This window comes from Leiobunum rupestre, chromosome 7 (assembly GCF_980474605.1).
Source record: "Leiobunum rupestre chromosome 7, qqLeiRupe1.1.hap1, whole genome shotgun sequence".
Lineage (NCBI taxonomy): Eukaryota > Metazoa > Arthropoda > Arachnida > Opiliones > Sclerosomatidae > Leiobunum > Leiobunum rupestre.
Genome location: NC_143390.1, coordinates 26,909,249 through 26,935,244, shown reverse-complemented (window position 1 = coordinate 26,935,244; position 25,996 = coordinate 26,909,249). Strand labels below are relative to the sequence as shown.

Sequence of the window (25,996 nt, the reverse complement as noted above, 5' to 3'; positions counted from 1 at the left end):
AAAACATAAAAAAGGACAAAGAAGCTGATAATTTTATTAGGAAATTAAATCACTGATTTCATCTGGTTTTCAACGTAGATTTTGACATATTTTAGGCTTTTTTTAGTTTATTTCACAACAGGAAAAATTTAAAACAGTAAATTATTCCGGTAAATTACCCTGGTAATTACCATTTTCGTATTTTTTTACAAAAAATTGTCATTTGCCGTTACCCTAGTAAATTACTGCGTAAATTACCTTGGTAAATTACCAATTCGTATCCTTACTAATCGGGCCACTAGCTTTTAAAATCATGACATTTGTCGACAAATAAGAGTTTCACTACCACCGGACGTAACGTTACCCGCAGTTTTCCTATAGAAAAATTAAAATTTAAGATTTATTTACTGACAACCCTTTCGGAAAATGTACCCCCAAAATGGCGGCCACTACCAAAGCTAGTAAAGATACTATTCTATCTTGGAGTAGAGAAGTTGACTGGAGAGGAAAAGAGGGTGGGAAGTCTGTAAGCTCAACGTTACCCAGAGTCCTTTTATTGAAATAAAATTGTAAATATTCGCCATGCTTTAGTTTTGAAGCTTGGAGTAGTTTAGTTTTATTTCCGATTGTATTAGTTCTTTTTATAATGGATTATCAAATTTTCAAAAATTATTAAAAAAAAATGAAGGTAAATTTAGTTCTATTATCTAGTTTTGTACTATAAACCAAGGCCTAACAAGTTTTTTTCTCTTTTATAAATTAAAGTTATTAATTGAATCACTTTTGCAATTTTTATAACAGCAGTACTTTTTCATTATGAACAATTCTAACTATGTCAATGGCTAAACTATATAATACCGTCTTTAAAACATGATTTTGATTGTAACAAATTTGCCATTCAAACCTCTAAGTTCAAACCTTTAACGGTTTGTTCGGCCTTGGTAAGTTGGTTCTATAAAATCAAGATCAAATATTCACAACACCCTTGGAAATAACTCTCTTTTTCGTCGCTAGAGTAAGGTAAAACGTAGGCCCCTACCAAAAACGCAATGCATGCTGGGAGGGCTTAGGCCGAATTGATGGGGGAAGAGACTCAATGCTACAGATATGGGAATTTCCCCTCCAGTCAACTTCTCTACTCCAAGATTCTATTGGACAACTGATTCTGGTCACGATAATTCAAATTAACTCGAGTAATATTATAAATATTTAATTAAATATAATGTTATAAAATGAATCGATAATTAGCAAATACCAATTTAGGTTAGAAGCGAGGTTAAAAGCTTTGTGAAATGCAGCTAGGGCGTCAACTCGCGCCTGGTTTCAACGTGAATGTTTTATCAGTGTAGTAAATAATTAACCACGAAGTTTTTTAATGTTAAATACCTATATAGATTAATCGAAGTCCTTTTAATCAAATTAGAATATTAATAATTCATAGCTTGGGTAAACCAAAACAACGGGGATATTATAGTGCCTTCTAATTAACAATTTACGGCGTAAACGGGTCACTTTGACCCTGACCTTATCGGTTAAATTACGGATATTTCTAAGAACTAGCGCAAAGTTTGTCGCGGATAGGATCTGAAATTGTGGAAATTAAAATTTGACGGTGGCGCGTCTGGGTCCCGAAGAGCTCGGTCTAATCCCCGCGAATTCTCGTTGAACACGAACTAGCCTCCTCTCCTTTAATACGCTGAATACATGATTGTTTCGGACCTCGTAAGCCACGTCTTACTTCACGCGTTTGGCATTTAATTAACCTGGATCACGACGAAACCACCTTCGCTGGCCACCTTTGATGTTCTATTTACGCCTACAATTTGGGGGTAGAAAAGGGTTCCGACGATAAGGTATTCGACGCTTAGCGGTCGCGTGTTTGCGCTCACCGGCCAAGTAACTGTACCCCCTTCCCTCGTTCGGCGAATGAAAGCGGCTGAGCCTTGACCAACTGTGTAGTCTAGCGCAACGTGTAGCGAAAAGGTGGGGGGATGGCAACGCGGGGAGGAGGGGAGGGGTTTACTCTCTCTCCGCGCTCGCTGTCTCGCTGTTCCTCCGCGTCGAGTCGCTGTTCAGTCGGCTCCAACAGACTGACGCTACGGAACGAACACTTTCGAGCTCGCGACCAGCAACTTCGAAACCGATAATCTTTTTATCTCCTCCTTTTGTTTTCTCTTTTATCATTGGCAAAGGCCTTCCCGATCGCGAGCCACCACAGCACCAGACACGGAACGATCTTCGCCGGCCTTTCATTCCAACACCAACGTCCGTTCACTCTTTTCACTCGCTCTCTCTCATCCAGGCTTACGATATCCCCAAATCTTTATAGAAAAAAAACAATCGAAATATATTTGATTTTTACAAAAGTACATAGACGAAATTGCGTCTTTTCGCCACTTTGCCGGTATCTTAATCTCCATTCTTCCGTTTTCGTCCAGGTTTCTGTCGAGTTTCGAGATGATGATCAACGCTAACAGTCGTGGTAAATTGGTCAAGCCAACATCCTCCGGACTACACGAGTCTCGGCGACCGAAGAATGACCTCGCCTCGTCCAACAGCGGCGGTTCGACCGAGTCCAGCAGACTGTCCGAAAGCAACGACGACCAACGACGGAGGAGAGGCTCGCTTCTCGCCGGTAACGTGTTCTTCTTCGCTCTGCTCGTGGTCACTTCTTTGCTGACCATCTCTCCCGTGGCTCAGGGAGCGCAACTCCCGCCCGTCAAAAGGGCCGGTAAGTTGATCATTGCTTTACCGTTGTCCTCCGGTTAAGTATTGTCCGTTTTGCTTTATCGTTATTGTTGGAAGCTTTAACGTAATTGTTGGAACGCGCCACACCCTGGGGAGATACATTCTTGAATGGACATTTTAATTTGGGGCTTGAAATAGGACAGTATTTCTCTAAATGATGCTCTATTGTATTTGGCACCTTAACGTTGATTTACCTTGGTCAGTGTAAATGAGTAGCTTCATTTCGATACAATCAATATTTTTTCATAAAAACCTTAAAGGCCTATTATTTCTTCTGCCTGTTTTCCTTCAAGTTCACTTTCCGCCGCGCAAATATCCTGCTGGTAGGCCAACGTGTTCTGCGGTTGGCCTACCACCAGGATATTTGCACGGCGGAAAATAAACTTTAAGGAAAACAGGCAGAAGAAAAACTAGGCCTTTAAGACGCGAAAATACAAGTCGCTTTCGTGCAGCTATGCAAGAACGTAATTTTTATTTTGGCTATACCATATGCTACAATATATCTAACCCTTTTGTATTTTGCACCACGCCATATGTTACGTTACGTAAGATCTATTGCAAAACGTTTTCGCCATCAATAGCCCTATAAAAAGGTTAATTTGTGATATACAATGTACAATTAATCACGTTTATTATCGAAAATATATCCTTAATTCCACTTTAATATATTCCTTAAAGATATTAAAATAAGTTTAAAAATGGTATCGAAATGGCTTATCGAGGGGGGGGGCTCCTCCATAAGGTAAGGAATTGCAATTTAATCGTTTTATATATTTTCTATCCCTGCACAGATTTAATTAATTTCTGGGTACGCCACTGGGGTGTTGACTATACCATATCTTTCCTTTGGTTGGTGCTATTAAGCTAACTTAGTTTATGAACTTAACGAAAATCCATGTCAGGTAATTTATGCCGATAATATATTAATTTAAAGACACGGACTCCTGGATCTTTCCATTAATTTTTGACGTAGTGGCTGTAGAAACCCCGCCGCGTTTAGTATATTACTCCAGGCAAAGTCCAAAGTCAACATACTAGGTCCAATTTCCTACTTTTGTCCTCGTAAAATCACCCCATTTAGAAAAACTGTAGAGATATAGACTATTAACTGATGTACAACAGTCTCGGCTGGTCATCGAGAATGGGCTAACCCACTAACCTTTTACATTTTCAATGACCTTTAACGTGACCTATTTTGAGCAATGACGCGTAAGTAATGGTTGTTTTTTAGAAATTGTCCCATTTCTAGTCTCGACCGAATCCGGTAGATGGCTAAACATAAATTATCCCAGATAATCAAGTCCGGGAAATTATACTATATATATATATATATATATATATATATATATATATATCTCTCTCTCTCTCTCTCTCTCTCTCACTCTCTCACTCTCTCTCTCTCGCTCTCTCTCTCTCTCTCTCTCTCGCTCTCGCCTTCTAGCTCGAGTTTTGGATAACGCGTTGTTTTATCAAATATCCGCTTAGAGCTATCACGAGTGCATATACGCCCAACGGTATTGCCGACTGTTGTTAAACACTTACTATCTACAAATAGACTATTAGGCCTATTTGGCTCTTTACGACTTCTGTTGTTTAACATTTATAGCCGCTAATCACGCTTCATAAATTTTACGTGTAATCAGAAGTATATTATATATTTTTAAGAGATAAGTACCCATTGCTGCTAATGGTATTAGCTATAAACGTGTAAAGTTCGCGGGTTCCCGTTGATTTTTCAAAAGGCATTTCGAGAGAAAAAATAGTGCGCGGCGAAATTAATTTGCTGTACTGATTTTCTAAAACTATTACAGACGGAAAATATGGTTTAGAAAAAATTTAATTATTGGGGGAAATTCTTGTACGGGGGTATACAAATCAAGATAACGAATGTCTTTTATAATCTGTCATTTTAATGACTGATATGAATACTTCTCTAGTAAAACACACGTTATAAACTTCTGGTATAATGCATAAAATGTGTTGTTTGAAAAGGGCAACCATGTATCGTAAAATTGACGAGTATATGCAGCTGAAGTCGTCTTTTTATTTTTTTTTTAAATATTTAGTTGTACCATAAGTAACATAATAAACATAAGTATGGCGGAGAACGAATTCGGTTAATGATAGTCTTGCATGGAGTGATTGCGAAATAGGAAGTTTCAGTTTCCGAACAGGAAACTCGTCCCTTCCAACTCTTTCCATTGGCAAAATAGTTGGTTAGTTTGATGGCGAAAAACACGAGCGTACACGCGTTTAGGGTTGAAATTCGAAAAAAAATTAACTTCTGAAATGGAGTCAGTGTTTATAATAGTTATTTTTTTCTTCTGGTTCAGTAATTCATTATTAATTTCCAAAAGTAAGCGTTATTTACACTTTTGATAGCATTTCAATTTTCAATAGACCTTGGCTAGCTGGTCTGTCGAAAAGGCTGACGGTGGACCGTCGGCGATTTTCCAGGCGTCCTCCAAATACTAGGAGTGGTTCGCGGAAAGTTGTCAGTCCGTCGGTACGTAATGGATTACGTTATCATTGGCGAAACAGACTATCATTAAAAATTTGCATTGGGTGAATAGGAAGTGCCATACTTATGTTTATTGTGTTACTTATGGCTATAATCATATCATGATCTAAACTTAAGATAATATCTTAAAATATTGATTATCACGGTTTATTAAAAATTTTAATTAATTGGCTATTTGCTCTTTCTGAATTAAAAAAAAAATTATCGGCAAACATGTTAGTTTATAATTGAAAAAAGTAGGATCCCAATATTTGATTTTATTAAAATTATATTCCAGGCAAATTCGATAAACTACAGGCGAATAAAAATAGCGACGTTATAAATAATTGAAACATTTTCTCATGACGACATTAAAGGTTTCATATTTTCCTTCAAAATTAAATTATTTTATCTCCTCTCATAAACCGAATTAATCAGAAATCTTAATTAAAATTTAACGATGGAAGGGATAAAAACTTTAATTTAACGCTGGCTCGATATTAACTGCAAACAAAAACAAGGGATGCTTTAGAAAAAAGGAACTCTATTGAGTGGAGACGGATGATAAAAGCATTTATTGTTGGGACGACGATAAATTTTTACGACTCCCAAATTTCTTTCAACGATCCAGGGCCGTCGTAGCCTTCGTTGCAATTGAGCGTCGCATTGCGAGTTGCATTTTTTATTAATCCCAATAATGTTATCAGAGGGTGCTACTTCACTTTTACGGGTCCCGCGTTGACGATTAAAAATACAGCTTCCGTTTCTGGGGTCCAATTAAGTAGAGCCCATTATAGTCCGAGTCGCGTCACGACCAAAGAAATCAGTTCTGGTTTGGGATACTTAGAGATAAGCGTTTCTTTTTCACTACAGCGAGAGAAAAAAAGCTTTGTTTCCCTCCTTTCTTGTTGGATTCGGGCCCATTTTCGGAAACGAATATCCTTACGTCAAGAGATCCTTGTCTCTGGCGCCGCTTGACGTAACGAAAGTTCGATTTTTTCACCATCCACCCGTTGCCCGTTCTTTGGCAACAGGCAAGCTAGAACCTCAATTATACAACAAGTGTCACCCGATATTTTCCGACTGATGCTCCCCCTATATTTATCCGTCATTAAGCAAACACTCGCGTTTTACTGCGCTATTTTCCTATCCCATAACGGAAATCTTTTTTCGCGATTGCCTGGTGGTCGTCCTATCCCTGTACACGGGTGCGTGAGGGTTACAACACTTCTACAGGTCTATTTTTGTCCCAGAAATACACCAGATCGATATTTTTAGTAATTATTAGAATTTGTTATTTTTAGTAATTATTAGAATTCTGAATTTTTAGTAATTATTAGAATTCGTTATATTTAGTAATTTTTAGAATTGTTAATTTTTGTTAATTTTTAAGTTCGTTATTTTTAGTAATTATTAGAATTCGTTATTTTTAGCAATTATTAAAATTCGTTAATTTTAGTAATTATTAGAATTCATTATTTTTAATAATGACTAAAATTCTTTATTTTTAGTAATTATTAGAATTCTTAATTTTTAGTAAATATTACAATTCTTTATTTTTAGTAATTATTAGAATTCGTTATTTTTAGTAAATATTAGAATTCGTTATTTTTAGTCTATATTACAATTCTTTATTTTAAGTAATTATTAGAATTCGTTATTTTTAGTAATTATTAGAATTCTTTATTTTTAGTAATTATTAGAATTCCTAATTTTTAGTAATTATTAGAATTCTGTATTTTAAGTATTTATTAGAATTCGTTATTTTTAGTAATTATTAGAATTCTGTATTTTAAGTAATTATTAGAATTCGTTATTTTTAGTAATTATTACAATTCTTTATTTTTAGTAATTATTAGAATTCGTTATTTTTAGTAAATATTATAATTCGTTATTTTTAGTAAATATAAGAATTCGTTATTTTTAGTAAATATTATATAATTCGTTATTTTTAGTAAATATTATAATTCGTTATTTTTAGTAAATATTATAATTCGTTATTTTTAGTAAATATTATAATTCGTAATTTTTAGTAAATATTATAATTCGTTATTTTTAGTAAATATTATAATTCGTTATTTTTAGTAAATATTATAATTCGTTATTTTTAGTAAATATTATAATTCGTTATTTTTGCTTATTATTAAGTTATTATTTTTAATAATAATTAGAATTAGTTATTTGTTATTTTTGATAATTATTATAATTGGTTTTATTAATTATTAGAATTCGTCATTTTATTAATTATTAGAATTCGTCATGTTTTATTAATTATTAGAATTGATTATTTTTATTAATTATTAAAAATTTAGCGACAAATTTAATCAATTTAGCTATGAATATTTGATAATAAAGCTTGAAAATTGAAAACGGACATTTCTTTCTTATTCAGTTCACTTTACTTACATTTTCTATGACCCACTGCATAACTGATTGGGCATTCCATTATTATCCACTTTCAATAATGAGTTCTCCAAGAAACTAAATATTTGGTCGAGTTTACTTCTATGTCTCAATAGTTTTCGAGTGCTAAGTATTTTTCCAACTACCAAAAGTGCTTTTTCTAATATAAAATGTTTCGTCTTTTTACTCTACGAATTTTTCGAGGATTCCACGAAAGAAGTCCGAGACCGATAGAAAAATTAAAATTTGTTTTCTCCTTTACTCTTCTGTATTTCCGGGCCGACTTCTTTACCGTTCCCGAGACAGCTTTACTTTCGAGCGCTGTGAAAGGCAGGGGCAATTGATATAGATATTCCGTAGCTTTAACTAAACGTTTTGCCTCTGGCCGCGCTATCAAGCTAAAACGAAAGCCAGTATTATGTAGAATAAATATTGATACAGAGTCGGTTGGTAATATCCAGTTGAAATATTTAATATTTGAAGGGCTGAAGCTCTTGACAGCTATTCTAAGAAACCCAAAATATTGAATTTGAAGAAAACCTACTCGGCTTTTCATTTCCCCACTCGTTTTGTTAAAACCATTTAAACAAGTTTATGAATATTGTTCCAAATATGACCGCTTTGGTTCACACCATCCACCGACCGAAAAATACCACTATTACCAAAAATATGTTAATTTAGACGAATAAAGTTTTTGTAATATATACATATTATTTATTTTTATTCAACTAATTGAAAATTATTATAAATAAATATTCGACTCTTCGGTTATATAACCCCAGACGTTTTTTGAAACAAACGTTTTAGTGTTACCAACAAGTCTTGGAAATATTAAAAATAAAATAATAATCAGCTAGGCTAATACCCAAGGCACCACCTTAGGCCTAAGTCATCATGCGACTTTTGAAGCCCTTAATGCTGGTGGCCGGGTTACAATGCGTAGGAGCAAGCCCTGCATGCCACGAGATCGAGCCAACAGCTCCCTACACTAATTATTACCGTTAACCTTGACAAGTCTTTATGGAAGGGGAAACCGAAGAACTCGGGGGAAAACCCCTTAAACCAGGGGGGGAGAGAACTTGCAAACTCAACGCGGAAGGAGTTGTTTCGAGTTTTCACCCAGTGCCACAAGCTCATCATTCACTCGAAACAACTCAGCTTACGACCGGGGCTAGTCAATAATAACTGGCAAAAACGCTATCTCGTGTAAATAGGCCTGAAAAATAGATTCGGTTTCCTTTGAAGTCGGTTGGGAATAATTTCCCGAAATAGCATCTCATAATATCGTCAAGTATTTCTCTTCCCAAAAACTTCGTTTACAATTTTTATTGAATATCTTAAAGCGACGACGCGCTGTCGCGAGAGCCATTCATCCATACGTATAATAACAAATATTCGAGATGGGAAAAAGTAAAATAAAATATTTGGAAGATAGATATAGTTTTAGCAATACGTAGCGCGTCCCTCGTTGCGAAACCGCGTTTAAAAAGCGGTTCCTTCAAAGGCAAGAAGGGGGTCTAGTCTGCTTTATTCAACGTCCTTCGAACGCAACGTCGGTTAACCCTGTTGCCCTGGGTCTCGCTCATGAATTTTTAACATAATCGAGACTCCGCTGCCATCTTGTAGGAGACGAGTGAGAATACTAAATTCTAAGAGGTTTCTCTTTTCTTTTCCGTTTGGGGGCGCTGTTTTCAAATGCAAACTGAATAAGAATTTGGCTTCTCGCGTGGTGCCACAGTCGCGGCCGTCTGTGTATTGCCCACGATCGAGGCTCGATTTTTTTCCTCTCGCTCTTACTCAATAAGAAAGTAGGCTTTTGGAAATAAGAGGGGCCCCCGTCGAATAACGGAGGTGGGAATGGTAAATAATTCAGACACCCCTACTCCTAACCCCCTATTTATAGCCCCCCTTGCACGGAATGGCCGAAAGTGAGTAAAGCGGTTTCCTCTTATATTGGAAATTCAAGGGTGTATTATGCTAAGTGCATATAGGATTTATTCCTCACATTCTTGATTAAAATCAGGGCGATTTCTAAGCGCCAATAGCCCGAGACCAAGATTTGCTGTACTTTACGGTTATTCTAGGATTTGTTTATAGTATTATTTTGTACGAAATGTAACCCTAGTATAAAATAAGCAACGCCTTTATGTACGGCTGGCGTGGCGGAGTGGTTAGCACTTTCGCCTCGCAGCAAAAGGAACCGGGTTTGATCCCAGCTTACACTGTGTGAAAACTCTGAACAACTCCTCTTGCGTTTAGTTTACAAGCTCTATCTCGCACTGGTTTAAGGGGTTTCCCCATCCTTAAAAACTTATTAAGGGTAACGGTAATAGTTAGTGTAGGGAGCTGTTGGCTCGCGTGACATGTAGGGCTTGCCATCACCCTCCTACGCATTGTAACCCGGTTACATAAATTAATGACTTTAAAAGTCGCTTGATGACTTAGGCCTAAGGTGGTGCCTTTATATTAGCCTAGCTGATTATTATTATTCAAGTACCAAGCTTAATGGTTGAATTTTTTCTATCCATTATCTTGATCCACAGGAATATCCCCGATATCTGTCTCGGATACCGTCCAGATTTTAACCTAGAAGAAGGCGCGGAAATCATTAAGATGAAAGCTTAATGAAATAAAACCATACATTTATCGATATAAACTGGAATCTATTATTACAAATTTGCATAATTTTTAAATCAGACTGTTATCATTGATATATATATTCCTCCCATACAGATTATAGCTGATAAAATGTACCGAATCCCTAATAAAAGATTAATGAAATAGGCGTAAAAATAATTTTTTTCTCGGTATGAAACTCTACTAAAATTGCTATCAAATTTAATATTTTAAAAATCTTTCATTTAATGATCCATCCAAAACTCTTTGAGACTCGTATCATTTCAACCGTAAAAGTCCGGGGATAAAGATTGAATACCCTTACTAAATGCTAATAGTGGTTTCACCAATAATCTATATTTCATTTTCCGTGTACGAGGCGGATTTAAGCGAGCGAGCACAGTCGGTGGCCACCGAACCAAATCGAATTGAGATGGGTCTATTGAAATTCAAATATTCAAATTACGAGGACAATAGTTTCCAATATCTTATACACTAACCCCGCATACCATTATCATACACTCGAGTTTAAGACCACCTTCAATATTCTAATATAATTTGCGATAAAACCATCGTAATTGTATTAAATAATTAACCACGAAGAATTGATCGCTCGTAAACTCCTCGTCGAGATAAGTGTGAACTTGGCTACGCGATTGCCTGGTCATTTGATAGTTTGCGAAGTAAGGCGATGGTAAAAATAGGCTTTAAGTCAAAGTGCCAGGTGAAGTTGTAGAAGGATGCTGGGAAGTCTCGTAAATGCCGATAAGGCGGGCTTCTCTTTTATATAAATGATGTTGTCTCGTAATTTATAGAGGTCGATTTTCGGGGGCTTAACGCGCGAACAAACAAGTTGTCAATGGTATATGTTGGACACCGTTTTCGTATTTCGTTAAATGTGACGCTAGACCCAGAGAGACAGGGTGGTGTAACGAATGACCGTGTTCTCGTAAAAGGATTTTTAAGCGATGTTATATAATTAAGGAAGAAGAACGAGGTGATGGTTTGGTCTCGTCCTTAACTTTAATAATTGGGTATCTCGTTACCACTAATTTAGGGTTCTAGGTATTATAAACGCCTAACTTTAATGGTGGGTGAAGCTTTCTACTTAAGTTCGCGAAATAATTTGCATTTACATTTAATTTTTATATTCCTTTTCATTCTTAAAAAATACCTCTACAAAATTATTCAATTTATAAAGGTGAGCGGGATTTTTATTTGCCGTTAGTTTTTTTGAATGGAAAGGATATGAATGTAAATTTCTAAATAAGCCTTTCTATAAAGTCATTACGCTTGCCGAACTTGTTTTAATGTATCGCTTTCGTCACGAGATGCGTTGGAGTTCAGTTTTGAAGGTTAAATCCATAGATATAGGAAACGTATATAAAGGTCTAGATAAAATATTTCAAAGGGAGTGAATACGGAGGTGACAGCAAGCAGAAACGCGTAATTTCTGCAGGCTATCCTTATAAGATGCTATCTATCGGTAAGAAATCTCGTGCTATCGTCGCGAGAGCCATTGTCTCCTGCTTAAAAATTATACTAAAAGTCACCAACAGATGGTGTCTAAAGACTACGGCCTGCGTAAAGGTCAAGCACTTAGTACTAAAATGCTAAGAGAGCTCGCGCTCTTGGTCACGTGCCTTCCTCGGTGTCTGCTAGGTGTCAATTCCGTATTTTATGTTAGGCTTAGATGCCCCGAAATTTATCTAGACCTTTATATACATTTCTTATATCTATGGTTAAATCTTTGTAAGAAGGGCGACTAGTTGAATTTTAATTCGTGTCTTGTTCAACTTGTTAAAATGTTCCACGCGCTCTTTAATATTTTAGCGTAAAAGGCTCAAGCATTTTTTTTTCAGGGTGCACGCGCGAAATCGCTCGAGCCCATTTACGCTAAAATATCAAGACGCGCGTGGAACTTTTTAACAAGTTGAATAAGACATAAATAGAGTTGATGCTAGCGTCTATTGGCTATCATAGTGAAACGTCACTTCTACGTCACGAGTGACGCGCCCGATACATATAAACAATGTTACTTTATAGAAAAGCCTATTATAATAACAATAATAATAATAATAATACCCAAGGAACCATAAAAACTTGTTGAGGTTAACGGTAATAGTGAGTGTTAGCTCGCGTGGCATGAAGGGCTTGTCACCATCCTCCTACGCATTGTAATCCGGCCACCTGAATTAATGGCTTTAAAAGTCGCTCGATGACTTAGGCCTAAGCTGGTGCCTTGGGTGGTTAGCCTAGCTGATTATTGTCTTATAATTATTATGATATAAAGTTAAAGTTTAACAGCAAAGCCGTTTGTCTGGTCAACATATCGTGGAAATTATTTCTCCATTTATTCGGAGCAACGTCGTTTGCGACTCCGGTTGTCTGCAACATAGGGCTTTAGTTTCGAGACGCCCACTCTCGTCTCCCCGTTTTTGGGAAATTTCCCAACAGTTTCGTAAACTTAAGATGACAAGCGCTCTCCACTTCCGCGCGGCTTCGAATACACGAGTCATTTTAATCCTTTGAAAGCGCTCGCTTCCCTCAAGAAGCGCATCAAAAACGACCTCATCCAAAAATGGAAAAGTAACAAGATGGAATCTTGAGCCGTTAAGAGCCAGGCTGGGCAAAGTACTTAAAAGTTACCTTCCACCAACCTCCTTTCCACCTGGTGTCATTTCTCTGGCCAAACGGTTAGGTCGTTACATTCCCCCCTTCGTACCTTCATTGCCACGTAATGATATAATTATTTTTCCTTATTATAAGTTAAAAACCAAATTGTACAGAACCACCGACACCGCTAGTTTGAAAATTGAGAATGTTAAAAGACGCGAAATTGTAAAACAAAATTATTTAAATTTATAAGGTAGAAACCTAAAATTTATTTCGGAAGTTACAAACAATAGAATTAATTTTGACAAACATTTTTAAAACATTTCTGTGTATTTTTACCTCTCCGAGGGGACTTTGTACCCTAGGAGGGTTTATAAAACCACCGTGTCTGTCTGTCTGTGGGTCAGTCTGTCAAGCCTGCGAACGCATTTTCGGGGCAAATTGTAATCACTGCGTACCATTTTCTTAGAATCAGGGAAAAGATTTTTCCAAAAGCGCCCTCTTTTTGTCATTGGGTGTAGTATAATTTTTTAATCGGCCGGGATTCGAACCCGAGCCCTCTTGCACGACAGGTGAGCGTTCTACCGCAGAACCACGGATACAGTTACGCCTCGCCGAAAATTATAAACTCTTCCGAGGAGAGGTATATTTTGACTTGCCAACTTGTTAAATGCTAAGATTACGTTCGCATTCCGGGAAGATAACGTAGTATTTTTATCGAAGAGTTAGTTAGATGAAGGAATGCGAATTTCCGAAATAGAGTCCTTTTTTGCGAGGCAGGCGCGCAAACGTTAACTTAATAGCGAGAGGGTATCTATTCGAGTTCCCCGGCTGCAGCTTATTGAGATTGATATCAAAGACTGGCGTATACCTAAGCAAAGAAGTCATTGTTTTTATGCCGTAATCTTAGGAGAGTGAACGCCAAGCCATTCCCCGCCAGACCTCGCGGGACTGTATATAGCTGGGGTTGCAGTCTTAATTGAAGCTTCAACCAAAGGCGCTAACGTTTAACCTCGTGGACTTTACCCTTCCTCGGTTTCTGGTTGGCCTCGGAGTAAGCCTTTGAATTATATAAGGAGCTAATCTGGCGATATGTTGGATGCAGTTGGCTACGGATTTGGAAAAAAGCTCCTATTTCTCGCGTGACGTTTATTCCCTTTTCTTTTCTCGATATACGGGCTAAAAGGCCCTGAAATTTCCATCACCTTTACCCTATTAGGCCGCCGCTTGAATTCCCTTTGAAGGGGCGCCAACTTTATCGGCGTGACCTCTTACTGCGGATTCGGTTTCGCTGTAACTATACGTCGCTTTTGGTTTTTATTTTTTTGGTACAAAGCTCCTCCGCTAGGTATATTTTTCCAACAAGGAAATGATTAATACGTGGCTGTTTTCTTAAGAACGTACCCTTTGATAAGAACGCTGTTGTTTAAACAGCGAAACGCCGGTACTAATTTACTTCCATTGTGTTCGTGTGACTCCAATCTTCCCCTTGATTGGTCGTTGCGGCCGAAAATGCCCAAACATTGCGGCCCTATTTACTATCTCAATCTAATTGTCCGAGCGACTCCCAGAAGACCCCTTTCCGAAATAAACGGTAATATGGTTGCGAAGATTGGAAGATTACTATACGTTACACTTTTAATCCCGAAATTCGTACACTCGACATTTTGAGATACCATTACTACGAACCCTTGGGGGAAAGTGCCGCTATCGTAATTTCCGGTCAAAGGTCTCGAGTACGTCTACCATTCGTAATTCGAGTCTTAATTTAAAACGCTTCTTTCCGCGATTGAGACCGGATTAAGTTAATTACGAGATGCCAAATGAGAAACGTTTGCGTTTCTTTTATTTCTAAAAAGCCCCAGTCAAAATTGTCGTATTGCACCCCGCAATTTTTCTTTAATTAATCTAAAGGTTAACGAGAATATTATGCAAGGCGCCAGAAGAACCAACGGGACCCACGCCCAGTAAAGAAACGCGACTAACTTACCAAATGTTTGAGCGAGGTTGAAACTTTGTAACTTACCCCGATACCGAACCAACTGACTTGTTGTTTTCTGTATTAAAATTAGATTTAAAAATCGATCGATTTGCCATCTATCTTTCGATTTATGCAGATTTGAAGAGGCGTTTTTAAAGATATACGGTTCAACGTGGAGCTTACGGTAGACGTTGCTTTAACCCTTCAACCACTCCCACGTGATAGCTTCCGAATTTCGGTAAAACTTTCAGGGTGATACGGGGAGGGAAGCGGTCCTTTCTTAACGACTCTTTAATACGGGTTCATTAAGCATTTTTATCCCGCAAATTTCCGAGGCGGCTGTGGATTATGAGTGCCAGCCCGGGGCTATAGAAGCCGCTCTCTATATAATTAACGGAACGCGAAAATTAGGGTGTTTTCCACTTTTACGGCTCAGGAAATCTTAATTTCGTCTCTCTCGTACCGATATGCTCCGCCAGGGGACTTCTTTTTAAATCAAGCTACGGATGAAAGTTGTTAAGTTTATTACGGTGTTGCGAATAAAAAAAAAAAGTTTTATTTTTACCGTTTTTACCTGTTCTCGGGAATTTATAAGAACTACTAGGAGTTATTTCTGGTTGGAAATGTATCGCTTCGTATTAATGGAAAAGTTTGCGCTGTTCAGTAATTCTTAGATTTATTTAGCGTACTGCCAACAGTTAATTTTCTGAAAATTTGAGTGTTATTTTAGCCAAGGCTTAATTTGTTTTGATCTAATTTCTATAAGAAATAATGTATTTAACGAAAATAGAGAAATAATTTAGTTAGCTCAAATAAAAGCTAACTTCTTCACTTTTTTGAAGCAGTTAAATTAACTTTTGAAAAGTTAAAATTTTGGGTGTAAGAATAGCGTCAGTGTAGATTTTCGAGTAGGGTGAAACCACGACTCAGGAAATGTAGCCCTAGAAGTGTTATTGTTGAAATTATTTTTAGAGTACTTTTTTTATTTATATATTGACTACACTATTGTAGACAATATTTTTACTAAGAAACGTTTCGAAATAAACATCAGTGGGGAGTAAAAACAGTGCCGTATTTCCGCCTAGGCCAACCTAGGCCTTGGCCTAGGGGCCCATCCTTGGAAGGGGCCCTCCAGTGACCGTAATTACTGTATTCGAAGGCATAAATCTATAATATCAATCGTAATTTATATTGTAGAAATTCCTAGGTAGAAGATTTTGTTTTAAAATTACCTAAATTTCTGCCTGGCAGCTAGGAGCAACAAATACAAGGAGAACGCAGCTAGCCTTTAAACACGCTAACGAAGGGCTGTGTACGAATTTAATTGGACGAGCGTCACGAGCCTTTACGCTGAACGTTTTACGGGCGTGGGGGAAGACAATTTCCGTATTTTCCCCTTCCGACGGCAGCAGGCGCTAAAGCGTCTAGCCAATAAAAAATGTACACAAGAAAATCCACGACTTTTGACGGGTTGCGTTCTCCTTGTGTGGGGTGTTGTGTTTGTTGCTCCTAGCTGGCAGTTTACGGACGCAGCCTTAAATCGCAATGTTGCACAATTATCGCATATTTAGTCGACGCTTTTTAAGAGCTTTTATTTAGTAATATAATCCTGTAAGAAAATTTCCTATACCAAAAAAAAATCCTTAAGCTATCCAATTTTTGTTATATAACACAAATTAAGCTTGATTTTCAGTTGGATAATTGGTTTACTCTCGATCCTTCGCGTATAATTCAATCGCGTAGTTTTCTTTTTGCTCCGTTTGTGTCTGAAAGAACGAAGGATCCGTAGAATGCGCGTGTGCTCCGGATCGTGTTCGCGGTTATAAATTGCCGAATCATAGAGTATCAAAGAGGGAGCGACCGGAATAAGGTTTCATTGATTGCCAATCCAAGAAATGCTTTACCAAAGCAAAGAAAACAATCTGCTTAGGGAAGTTGGCGGAATCGGAAGCGATGCGGAACTATTCTTATTGGCGACGTGGGAGGGAAACCTGACTGCGTCATTGTATCCGTAGCTTGCCATTCTCAATCCCCGGGAAAAAAATCGGATTTTTACTGATGGAATCTCACCTCGCTAAAGAAACATTATTATACGTTGAGTCTAGTTCTAGCTGGCCAAAACGAGAGGAAAAATCTCCCAATGTATGCGTTGCGATTTTTACCTCTTCGAGGGGACTTTGTACCCTAGGAGGGGTTATACAACCACCGTGTCTGTCTGTCTGTCTGTGGGTGGGTCTGTCTGTCAGGCATGCGAACGCGTTCGCATTTTCGGGGCAAAGGGTAATCACTGCGTACCCAGTTTCTTAGAATCAGGGAAAAGGTTTTCCCAAAAGCGCCCTCATTTTGTCATTGGGTGTAGTATAATTTTTTTATTAGTCGGGATTCGAACCCGAGCCCTCTTGCACGACAGGTGAGCGTTCTACCGCAGAACCACGGATACAGTCACGCTTCACTGAAAATTAAAAACTCTTCCGAGGAGAGGTATTTTTTGGCTTGCCAACTTGTCTTCCTCTCCACCTAGTTAACGGCTTCCGGGTTTCCACCGTATTCCGCACAAATTTTGATTCCGCAAATGCGATAGTGAAAACAGTACGTTAGCTAGATATAACCTCGGTCTGTTTTATAGATTTTTCTCGTAAACTAGCAGTTATAGGTCTTGGCTTATACCATGCAAGTGGCGTTGTTGGTAGCGAGGATGCTTTTTGGAAAATGGGCCAATCTCTTTTCTCTATCACGCTGTGTACCTTTATCCGCTTTGACGCCTTTCTCTCATCCGATGTTTTTGTTTCGAGTCACGATCTACAAACGCTCTCGATTTTTATCCCATCTCGTACTCACTTTCTCTCCGTCTCCTCTTCGGCAGCCTCCTCAGTTCTCCTTAATCTTTTCCAAGCTTATTTCTTCCACTTTTTTCTTTAATCCCCGAAGATGCGCTTCCGTTTCTTTTCATCTTTTCTTCGCGGGCTCCAACGCGATTGAATGTTCCGGGGTAATTCTAAAATTTTTCTTTAGTTCCGCGTTTCATTCGAAGAATTCTCTTTACACGTACAGGGTGCTGTTGTGTATATTTTCGTACTTTTAAATTCAACGTAAACTAATAATAGCGCTCCCCAACTGATCTAACTCTCATTCAAAACCCTGTACATGGTTATTCTTTTGCCTGGGAATTCTCGTTCCTCTTTACTTCAAAACCATCGGGGGGATTCTCTATTACGTGCTTGAATTAAATTGGATCTCTAGAGTAAACATCCATGGTTTTTCTAATCACATTTTATTTATATTCGTTGTGATGGAGATGAAACGAAATCGAAAACCAAAACCAAAGAATCTTATACAAAAATGCGCATCTAAAAAATAGCATCTATTTATCGTTAAAAATGTATGCTAGAGTATTCTTGGACGGTGAATTTGGACAAAGCTTTTTCACCATAATAACGAGATTTTAAATATTCAAGTTATTGACGTCACTGTAGACACGGAATGAAAGAAGGGGAAGAAACATTTATGCTGTCCACCCCCCTCTTCCCTTGGGACGTATGAAATTGCATTCCGCTTTCCCTTTGTGGTATGACGTCATTCGCTTCTCTCATATTTTCCCGTCCCGCCTCCGAAACAACGCGAAACTCAAAACGAAGAAGTTTAAATTTATATTCCAGAACACAATCATAAAGTGCTTTTAGAAAATCCACCGCGTTTTTATAATTAAACTTATTTTTATTCAAACGCCGTACCGTACTCATTACCGAGAGGTAAATAGTTCGGTTGGGTATATTTACAGTTATAAAAGGTTATTATCTCGAGCGTAACACCCGTTGTATTTCCGGGAATATTTAGTCGTCCAATTTAGTTAAGTTAGCTTTTCCGAATTTTTTTCCTGTTTTCCGTGGATTAAGGTTAAAAAACTGAAAGCATTTATTCATATAATGGGTGGGAATGTAGAGGTTATAATACCTTATTAACAGATTTTCCCATTAATGTCTTAAGAGAAAGCTTAACTCACGTATACCGCAGTCTTAAAAGAGCAGATTCTTTCGTTAAGCGTATGCCCTCTGAAGACTCTCGAGCTCGGCGGGGAAGCGAATATACGCCTGGAAAGAAAGTTAATATTGACCCTGGATTTCCGTGCCGAAGCCGGTTTAGTTTTAATCGGCTAGTATGGGCCGCCGTCGCGAATTATGCCAGCAAAGGGCCAAGAAAGTGCTCTCTTCGCCGCCTTTCCGAGTAAATAATTGTCCCGTTTTTTCAATTTGACTGTACGTGTCGCTTGGGTTAGATCTTAATAGAAAAACGTGATCGGAATCTAAGTGTAGGACAACATTATCTTATAAGGTTTATATACTCATTTTAAATGTCTAACGGATTTATAAGGGATAGCAGTTTCCAAATTTGTCGTCAGTTTCTCGTTTACACGGTACAACGCCTAAATGTCGACTTCCCGCTGAACACCGGAGCGCAAAGGGTGGAATACTTCTACAGGCGCTAGTAGGTCAAAAATAGAGCTTCATTAACTCGGGTCTTCTACGAGCGAATGGATTATTTAGCGGAATGGTTGGAAGACAATGGGTTTCTGGGGGTCCGGCTATTGTAGTAATTCTCTGATGAGCGAGCGATGGATCTAGGTTTGCTTCTCGAAGGAGAATAGCTTTAGTCTAATTTGCATACGGGGATTAGTGCTCGCGCTGTATGATGGATTGACGCTACCGAGAGATCGGTGCTAGCGCGATGCTTTCCTGGCATAAGTCTTCTCTCTCTCTTCTCATTTGGCGCTCGTGTGTATTTTGGCATCGCTCGGCCAATTATGTTAATTGGCGAGAGTGGTGGCGTGTGTTTGTGCAGCGCACTTTCTTCCTCCCACCGCTCGCTTTGTTGAAAATTAAACACCGCAGTGGCGTCCCGTCTTCTTTGAGCTCGGATCGTGCCAGCTCTATCTGGCGGAATTCAGGTCAGGATAATGTCACGAATAGCGCAGCCCAAATGTTTTCCTTCCACTATACGGCATACCTTGATCACTTAGTTAATTTGAATATTTTTGAAATTATACGGAACCGCGGTTTGGTGGATGTTTTAACAGGAAACCACTTAAATAATAATCAAATGTGAAAACGTACTGGCGTATTTTTTAAATATTCCTTTTACGCGATGTCCATCATTGTCAAAATACTTACTAATACCAAATAGTAGAGCCTTTAAGCAACCCAACGTTGTGAACGGGAATTTTTAGGCTTCCACAGTGTTTTGCGGGCGTTTCGTCAAGTTAAGTTGAAAACGCCCCTAAAGCATTCCGGAGTATCCCTTAAAACGTAAAACTGACTTTTTCGAAAGAGTTGGGGCGCAGTTCTATACGCCGTACTCAAAAGAATAAAATTACTTCGTTCAATTTGGGTTTTTTTTTATTGAAATCTAGAACTGCTTTGGGTCTAACATCTTTTGATCCACTCAACAGATCATCATCAGGTCTACATCAAATATACAAAATTAGGAGACCATTATTTATCAATTTCTTCACACAAAAGTTGAAAAGAAATTTAATATCCCACCATATTACGTTAAATAGAACGCCATTTTCATCATGGTATTCCGTTGACCTTTTTTCAGTTAAAAATGTATTCTTATGCCAACTGAACCACCTTGAATACTGGGTAATTTTCATACACGTGACCTTTTGAACTTTGAAAAGATGGTCCGGAATAGAACTATAAACAAACTCGCTTTTAGAGCAAACGAGTTAGTGTTCCTTTTCCTTCCATTTCGTGCCCTCATTATTGACGAAACGTTGATGATATTCAAGTATAGTGGTACACGTATAAGGAGAGATATTGCTGGACATCGAAATTCTGACCGATAAGTTTTTAATTACTGCCGTGTGTGGAGAGGCAAATTGGACGCTAGATTATACTCTCGCAAACCTTAAATGAACCATTTCGTAATCATTCGCTAATGGACAGCGCGTTCTTTAAAAATAAAGTGGTGGATCACGCGTTAGCGTCATTTTGCTCGCAGACGTCGCAAACGCGTTTTCTCCCTCCGTAAGAACTTAAATGTCGATCGATGTATTCGCGCAATATCGGTGGAGCTATACACCACGAAACGGCAGATAAAATACGTAGACCATTAACACGCGAGAAACACTTCGAGAAAATTTTATTTCTTCTGATTAGTTCTCGTTCCTGTTGTTCTCGTCATGGGAAATACGTTCATTTTTAATGAAATATTGAAATAAGAAATAAAAATATCTGATCGTCGAGAAAGAAAGCTGGAATGGAGGGATTCTAATAGCGGGTATAGATGTGGTTGATCGACACACCCCACACCGGTTAGAAATATCGGAATTTAACGACGATTATGTAGATTTGAATAAAGCGTGGAAAGAACCGTGTTTTTTTATTTTTTTAATATTTCCATATTTCCATATTTACATTTAACATATATATAATATACTTTCTTATGGATTAGTAATTCATTTTGTATTCCATACATGAAAATTGGAATATTGTAATATTTCATATCTTTTTTATCGTTTCTTCACGTTGTCTTCGAATTGAACGGGGCTTAATATTAGTAATACTGAATTTTGTTACTTTGAGATTTGACCCTATTACGTAATTTTAATAGTCATTTTTATCAGAAATAAACGATTGATTTTTATTTTAGTTTTTTTTATCAGATAAGAGGTCTCCTAGGTAACACCGGAATTTAGAAATGTAATTTGATCCGCTAACGTCGTAATTAGTACGAATGTTAATTCATTCTACAATACTGGTTGTTGTTTTTTTCTGTTTGAACAGACACGCCTGAAGGAAATAATGATCAAGCTAAATAAAAAAATACTGTATCATTTGCCGTCATTGTTTTTATTTGCATTGTCGACTAAGCGTTGTTCAATTTATTTATCCGTTTTTACTAAAAGGCAAACTTAGGTTTTGGTAGCCTAACCAATATGAAATTTCAGCGGGGTCGATTGAGGGGAGTGGTGATTATTTCCTAATTTCATCTCGATAAAAGACTAAATAACTCGGAGAGGGAAATGATATTCGACGCATCCCTTTTCGTTTCTTGTTTATCGGCCTGGTTGCCATAGTTACTCATTTTCCGATCAATTATTTTCCATACTTCAACTTCGAGTGATCTGCCAGTTGAATTGAACGCCGCGACAGGGTGAAATCTTCTTTCCCTCGCGCCTCCGCCCAAATGTCCGATATAAAGCCGGTATTTATTATTTCGAAATCTGGTGGGCAACATTTAGCAATCCATTTCTCGAAAGAGCAGGATCATCAACATATGTCGCGTCTTCCCTAATTATATTTGTTTAATTTATTCATTATGAACTCGCCTTAATGTCGCTCGGGATTACCCCTGGCCTTTCCGGCTTCAGCCGGTTTTGTTTACACCAGACGCGCGTCGTTATTATTTCATTCGTACGGAAACACACTCGAGGTCGTTCCAAACAAAACCACCATTTGACATTTGAGCTCTTACAACTTCGTTCTCGTGTTAAAAGTCGTCTATTTGGTCCTATTATTCGAGTGATGGTAGACCCAGACGTTCTAAATTAACAGGATTGCGCGGGCAGACGTTCTAAATTAACAGGAGGCATGCGTCTTAAAGGGGAACGGCCAAGCTTTTCCAAATATGGCCTTATTTCCGTATCAAAAGATTAACAAGACGTTCAATATACTAACACGTACCTTTTTTTGTCTTGAAAAAATAGCTTTTGGCCCAAAAAGTTGAAACGAAAAATAACGTCAGGTGTTTGGTTTTGAATTTTCGCCGCCATCTTAGGGGCTGCCGCCAGCGCCCCTAAAACCGTATGAGCGATTTGCGAACTATCCTAACTTTTAAAATCGCGCGATTTAGGCTTAAGTCTCTTATAACCGGAACGCACCGCGCGTGCAAAACAAATTTTTCGCGTCTTCAGCAGTGCGCGCTTTTACGTAGTTTTTCTGTCTCACCGACTTCTCACCGGGTGTCGCGGCGGACGCGCGCTTTTCGATTTCCCGAAATTTCTTTATTTTATTAAAAATTAACCACTCAATATTTTTTGATGCGGTTTTCGTCATAAATTTTAGTTTTTATAGGGCTATCTAACTGGTTAAAGCTTGACCGTTTCCCTTTAAGAGGATTTCATTCTACTGGAGAAAATGGTTCACCCTATTTTAAAGGAGCGTATTTTAATTATCGGCGTGTTCTGACGGGTTATACAATTTTTTTGTAACCGACTTAGTAGGTACTTGTACCAGCTTTAATTAAAATCTCTAGTGGTTTTTTATTGCAATTTGAAGATGTTTAATTTTCGGAAGTATTAAATTGTCTACTTGTCGAGATAAAATCATTTCAAGCGGTAATTGAAAGTAGGATCCAATTGCTTATACTTCGTTAAAAATCCAAGGATCGAATATACTCGTTTTACCTGAATTTTTCACCTTTTACTTAATTCTAAACTTTTACCTAGCGGATACGATTTTTTCTATTTTTGATGAAACGTCTCCCACTAGAGATTTATGGTCGGTGGCGCGGGACACTAGTAATTAGACCGTCGTCGATTCTCTTTACGGAAAAGATGGTCGAGGGAAATTTCGGGAGGCTTTTCTTAGTATCTCCATCCCATCTTTTCTGATTAGATTCGTAAAGTTGATTGGGGCTAAAATTATAGTCAATAACGCCGCGCGGGAAATCTACCCTGCAGCTCACACTCGCTTTTCTTTCGACGTTGTTATTCTGGAATTCGAGATGTTTCCGTTTCCGCAGCCCTCCCTCTTCAAGCGTGACTCATCAGCGAAACGCGAGTTGACCTGATGGTTTCCTTATTCATTCTCTCGACTCATCCTCGCCTTCGGGCCAAATGTCACTTTAGAGTCGTCGGATGTGGCTCTCGGTGATCGGTGTACGCGAGATATCCTATGGGAAAAGATGATTTCCATAAGTTCAATTTTCCTTGTCGCTCCATCGGTAGCATCTCTTTGGGAAACAATTTTTTTTTGAATTTTATTTATAACGTAAGATATACATTGGATGACTGATGTAAAACTTTTTTGTCCGTGTTTACACTGGCGTCATAGACCTCCGTGTGATTTTGGAAATTTCCTACCTGGATTGGTTCATTTCGGTTTAAAATATTCCTAAATAAAATCAGACGCGTCAAATTCTATATGCCCTAAATAATTTTTAAATCCCACTTAGTTTTCTCAATTTTAGATTGTACTCTCATTTGAACTACTGATTCAAAATTTCAAGTCTTCATATTGCTGAAATAACATCGAAATTTTCCTTGAATTGGAGTCCTGTGGAACTCGATTTCCAAGGGCTTCTATCTGTTAAACACAGTTCCATTTTAAGACCTTAATAGGCCTTGGGCACTAAGACCTTTGTAGGCCCTATTTCTCAGAAGAAGTTTTTTAATTGACTTTTTTTTACTCATAAACTTCCGTGGGCCCCATTGAAATTTCGTAGGCCCCTTCAAACCTTCGATAAAATGGCCCTGATTAGACACGGTGTAACGAATTCGCGAGTTTAGGTCTAGTTTGAGTGTGTCTCTAATTTTAACGAGTGTAGTTTTCGGTTGGATAAAGAGGATATGAAAAGGTGAGGGGACAACGCGTTGACCTTTAAGAGCGACCAGGCGCGGCTAGATGCTGCGCAATCGAAGCGGGAGGAGTGGGTTGATTCTTTGATTCTCTCTCATTAAATTGAGAGAAATGTTTGATCTCCGTATGGAATGACTCGAGGTGTTCCCAATTCCCTCTTTCCAGGGACCCCTCCGAGTCTCCGTGCCACCCCCTTTGGGACGGCTCCTCCACTACCTACCCGATATCTGGCTTTCCACGTTCGGGTCACACGACGTATCTCTATGCCTTCGCGAGTACTATACAGCCACGTTCACACTAGAGCCTAAAACCCAGTTTAGGTCAGTTTGAATTCCAGTTTTGACCGCCGATGATAATTCTTGGTTCACACGTGCGAAATCGCTTCACCCCGGTTCGCTTATAGCCAAGGCTTAACGCCATTTCAAATTATGACTAGATTTTTGAAAATACTAAACAATTAGTTAATCACGTTTACTATACATACTGTAATATTATTTGACATTATTTAGAATTTTATTCCAATTATTTTGGAAATTACGAGCAATTTTACTTGCCCGCCTTATCGTTCTGAAAGCGATTCTAAGCGAACCGACTTGGACGAGTTGCTTCCCGAACCAACACGAAGCGATTTCTCACGCTGGTTTTGGAAACTAGTTATCTAAACGAAGTGATTCTAGGGGTAAGTGTGAACGTGGCTATAGTCGCGCCTGTGCCTGGGAATTGAAACGTGGTTGTCGTTGGCCGTTCTCTTTCGGGTGAATAGAGAAACATGGTTTGCCATGGTGGTTTTCCCTGGCGTATACGTCTATATTTTTACTATTATGGTTTTGAAAAGGATGTCCGTCCGCTGAATAGCCCCACTACTGTCTACACTATCCGCTGCTCCAACCCAGTTTGAAAAGCGTTCGCCATCTATCGCGTACGCTGTGGGCGCTAGCGTTCGCGTATTGGAGGAAATTTTTCGCGGTAAACATTGCGAGATTCGATTCCCTTTCGGAATTAAAAATAAACGCTGGTTTCGCTTCTTGCATTTTTCCCGCGGTTCGAAAGCGACCCGGAAAAAGTCGATAAAAGTGTACTCAAATACGTTCTATTTCCTTTGTTCCGTAAAATATGTTATTGACTTTTCAGTTTGCTTAATTTATACGGGTCCCCGGGTGTTAGACTTCTCCCCGAACACCGCTCACACGACATCGTTTTTCCCAAAATATTTTTCGCTCGATTGCTTCCAAAAATACGAAATTTCGATGTACGTATACGATTCTGGATTTCCAATTTTTGGTACTGTTGTTGAAGTGGACTGAAAAAAGCGTATCTAGTTTAGCCGTATACAGCGTCAAACGCCTTGGAAACACGCGACGGATGCCTAAGGGTACGGGGCGACGTGTTCTAAGGCGGTGTCCCAAGACGTTTTCGCGTAGGCTCTTTCTAATACCTAAAAATGACAGTCCCGTCACCCTAAGCGTGTCCTCTTGCCCTTCTCTCTTGGCAGGTTTTGTTTGTGTACCGCATCCTTATCCATCGTGAGAGGGCTGCTGGAGAGATAGCCCTTTATCCCCCGATGCCTCCAGA

The 25,996-nt window shown here is 38.4% G+C and overlaps 1 protein-coding gene across 1 annotated transcript in view; it reads left to right on the top strand.

Annotated features, from left to right (window-relative positions):
* The first annotated feature begins 2,046 nt into the window (after positions 1 to 2,046).
* Positions 2,047 to 25,996, top strand: part of LOC149935467 (IDLSRF-like peptide) — a 55,658-nt gene continuing 31,708 nt past the window's right edge. Inside the window, exons 1-2 of the mRNA XM_090152796.1 lie at positions 2,047 to 2,345; positions 2,418 to 2,710. Of these exons, the coding sequence (XP_090008922.1) occupies positions 2,437 to 2,710 (274 nt within the window). The 5' untranslated portion in view covers positions 2,047 to 2,345; positions 2,418 to 2,436. The remainder of the gene's footprint in view (positions 2,346 to 2,417; positions 2,711 to 25,996) is intronic.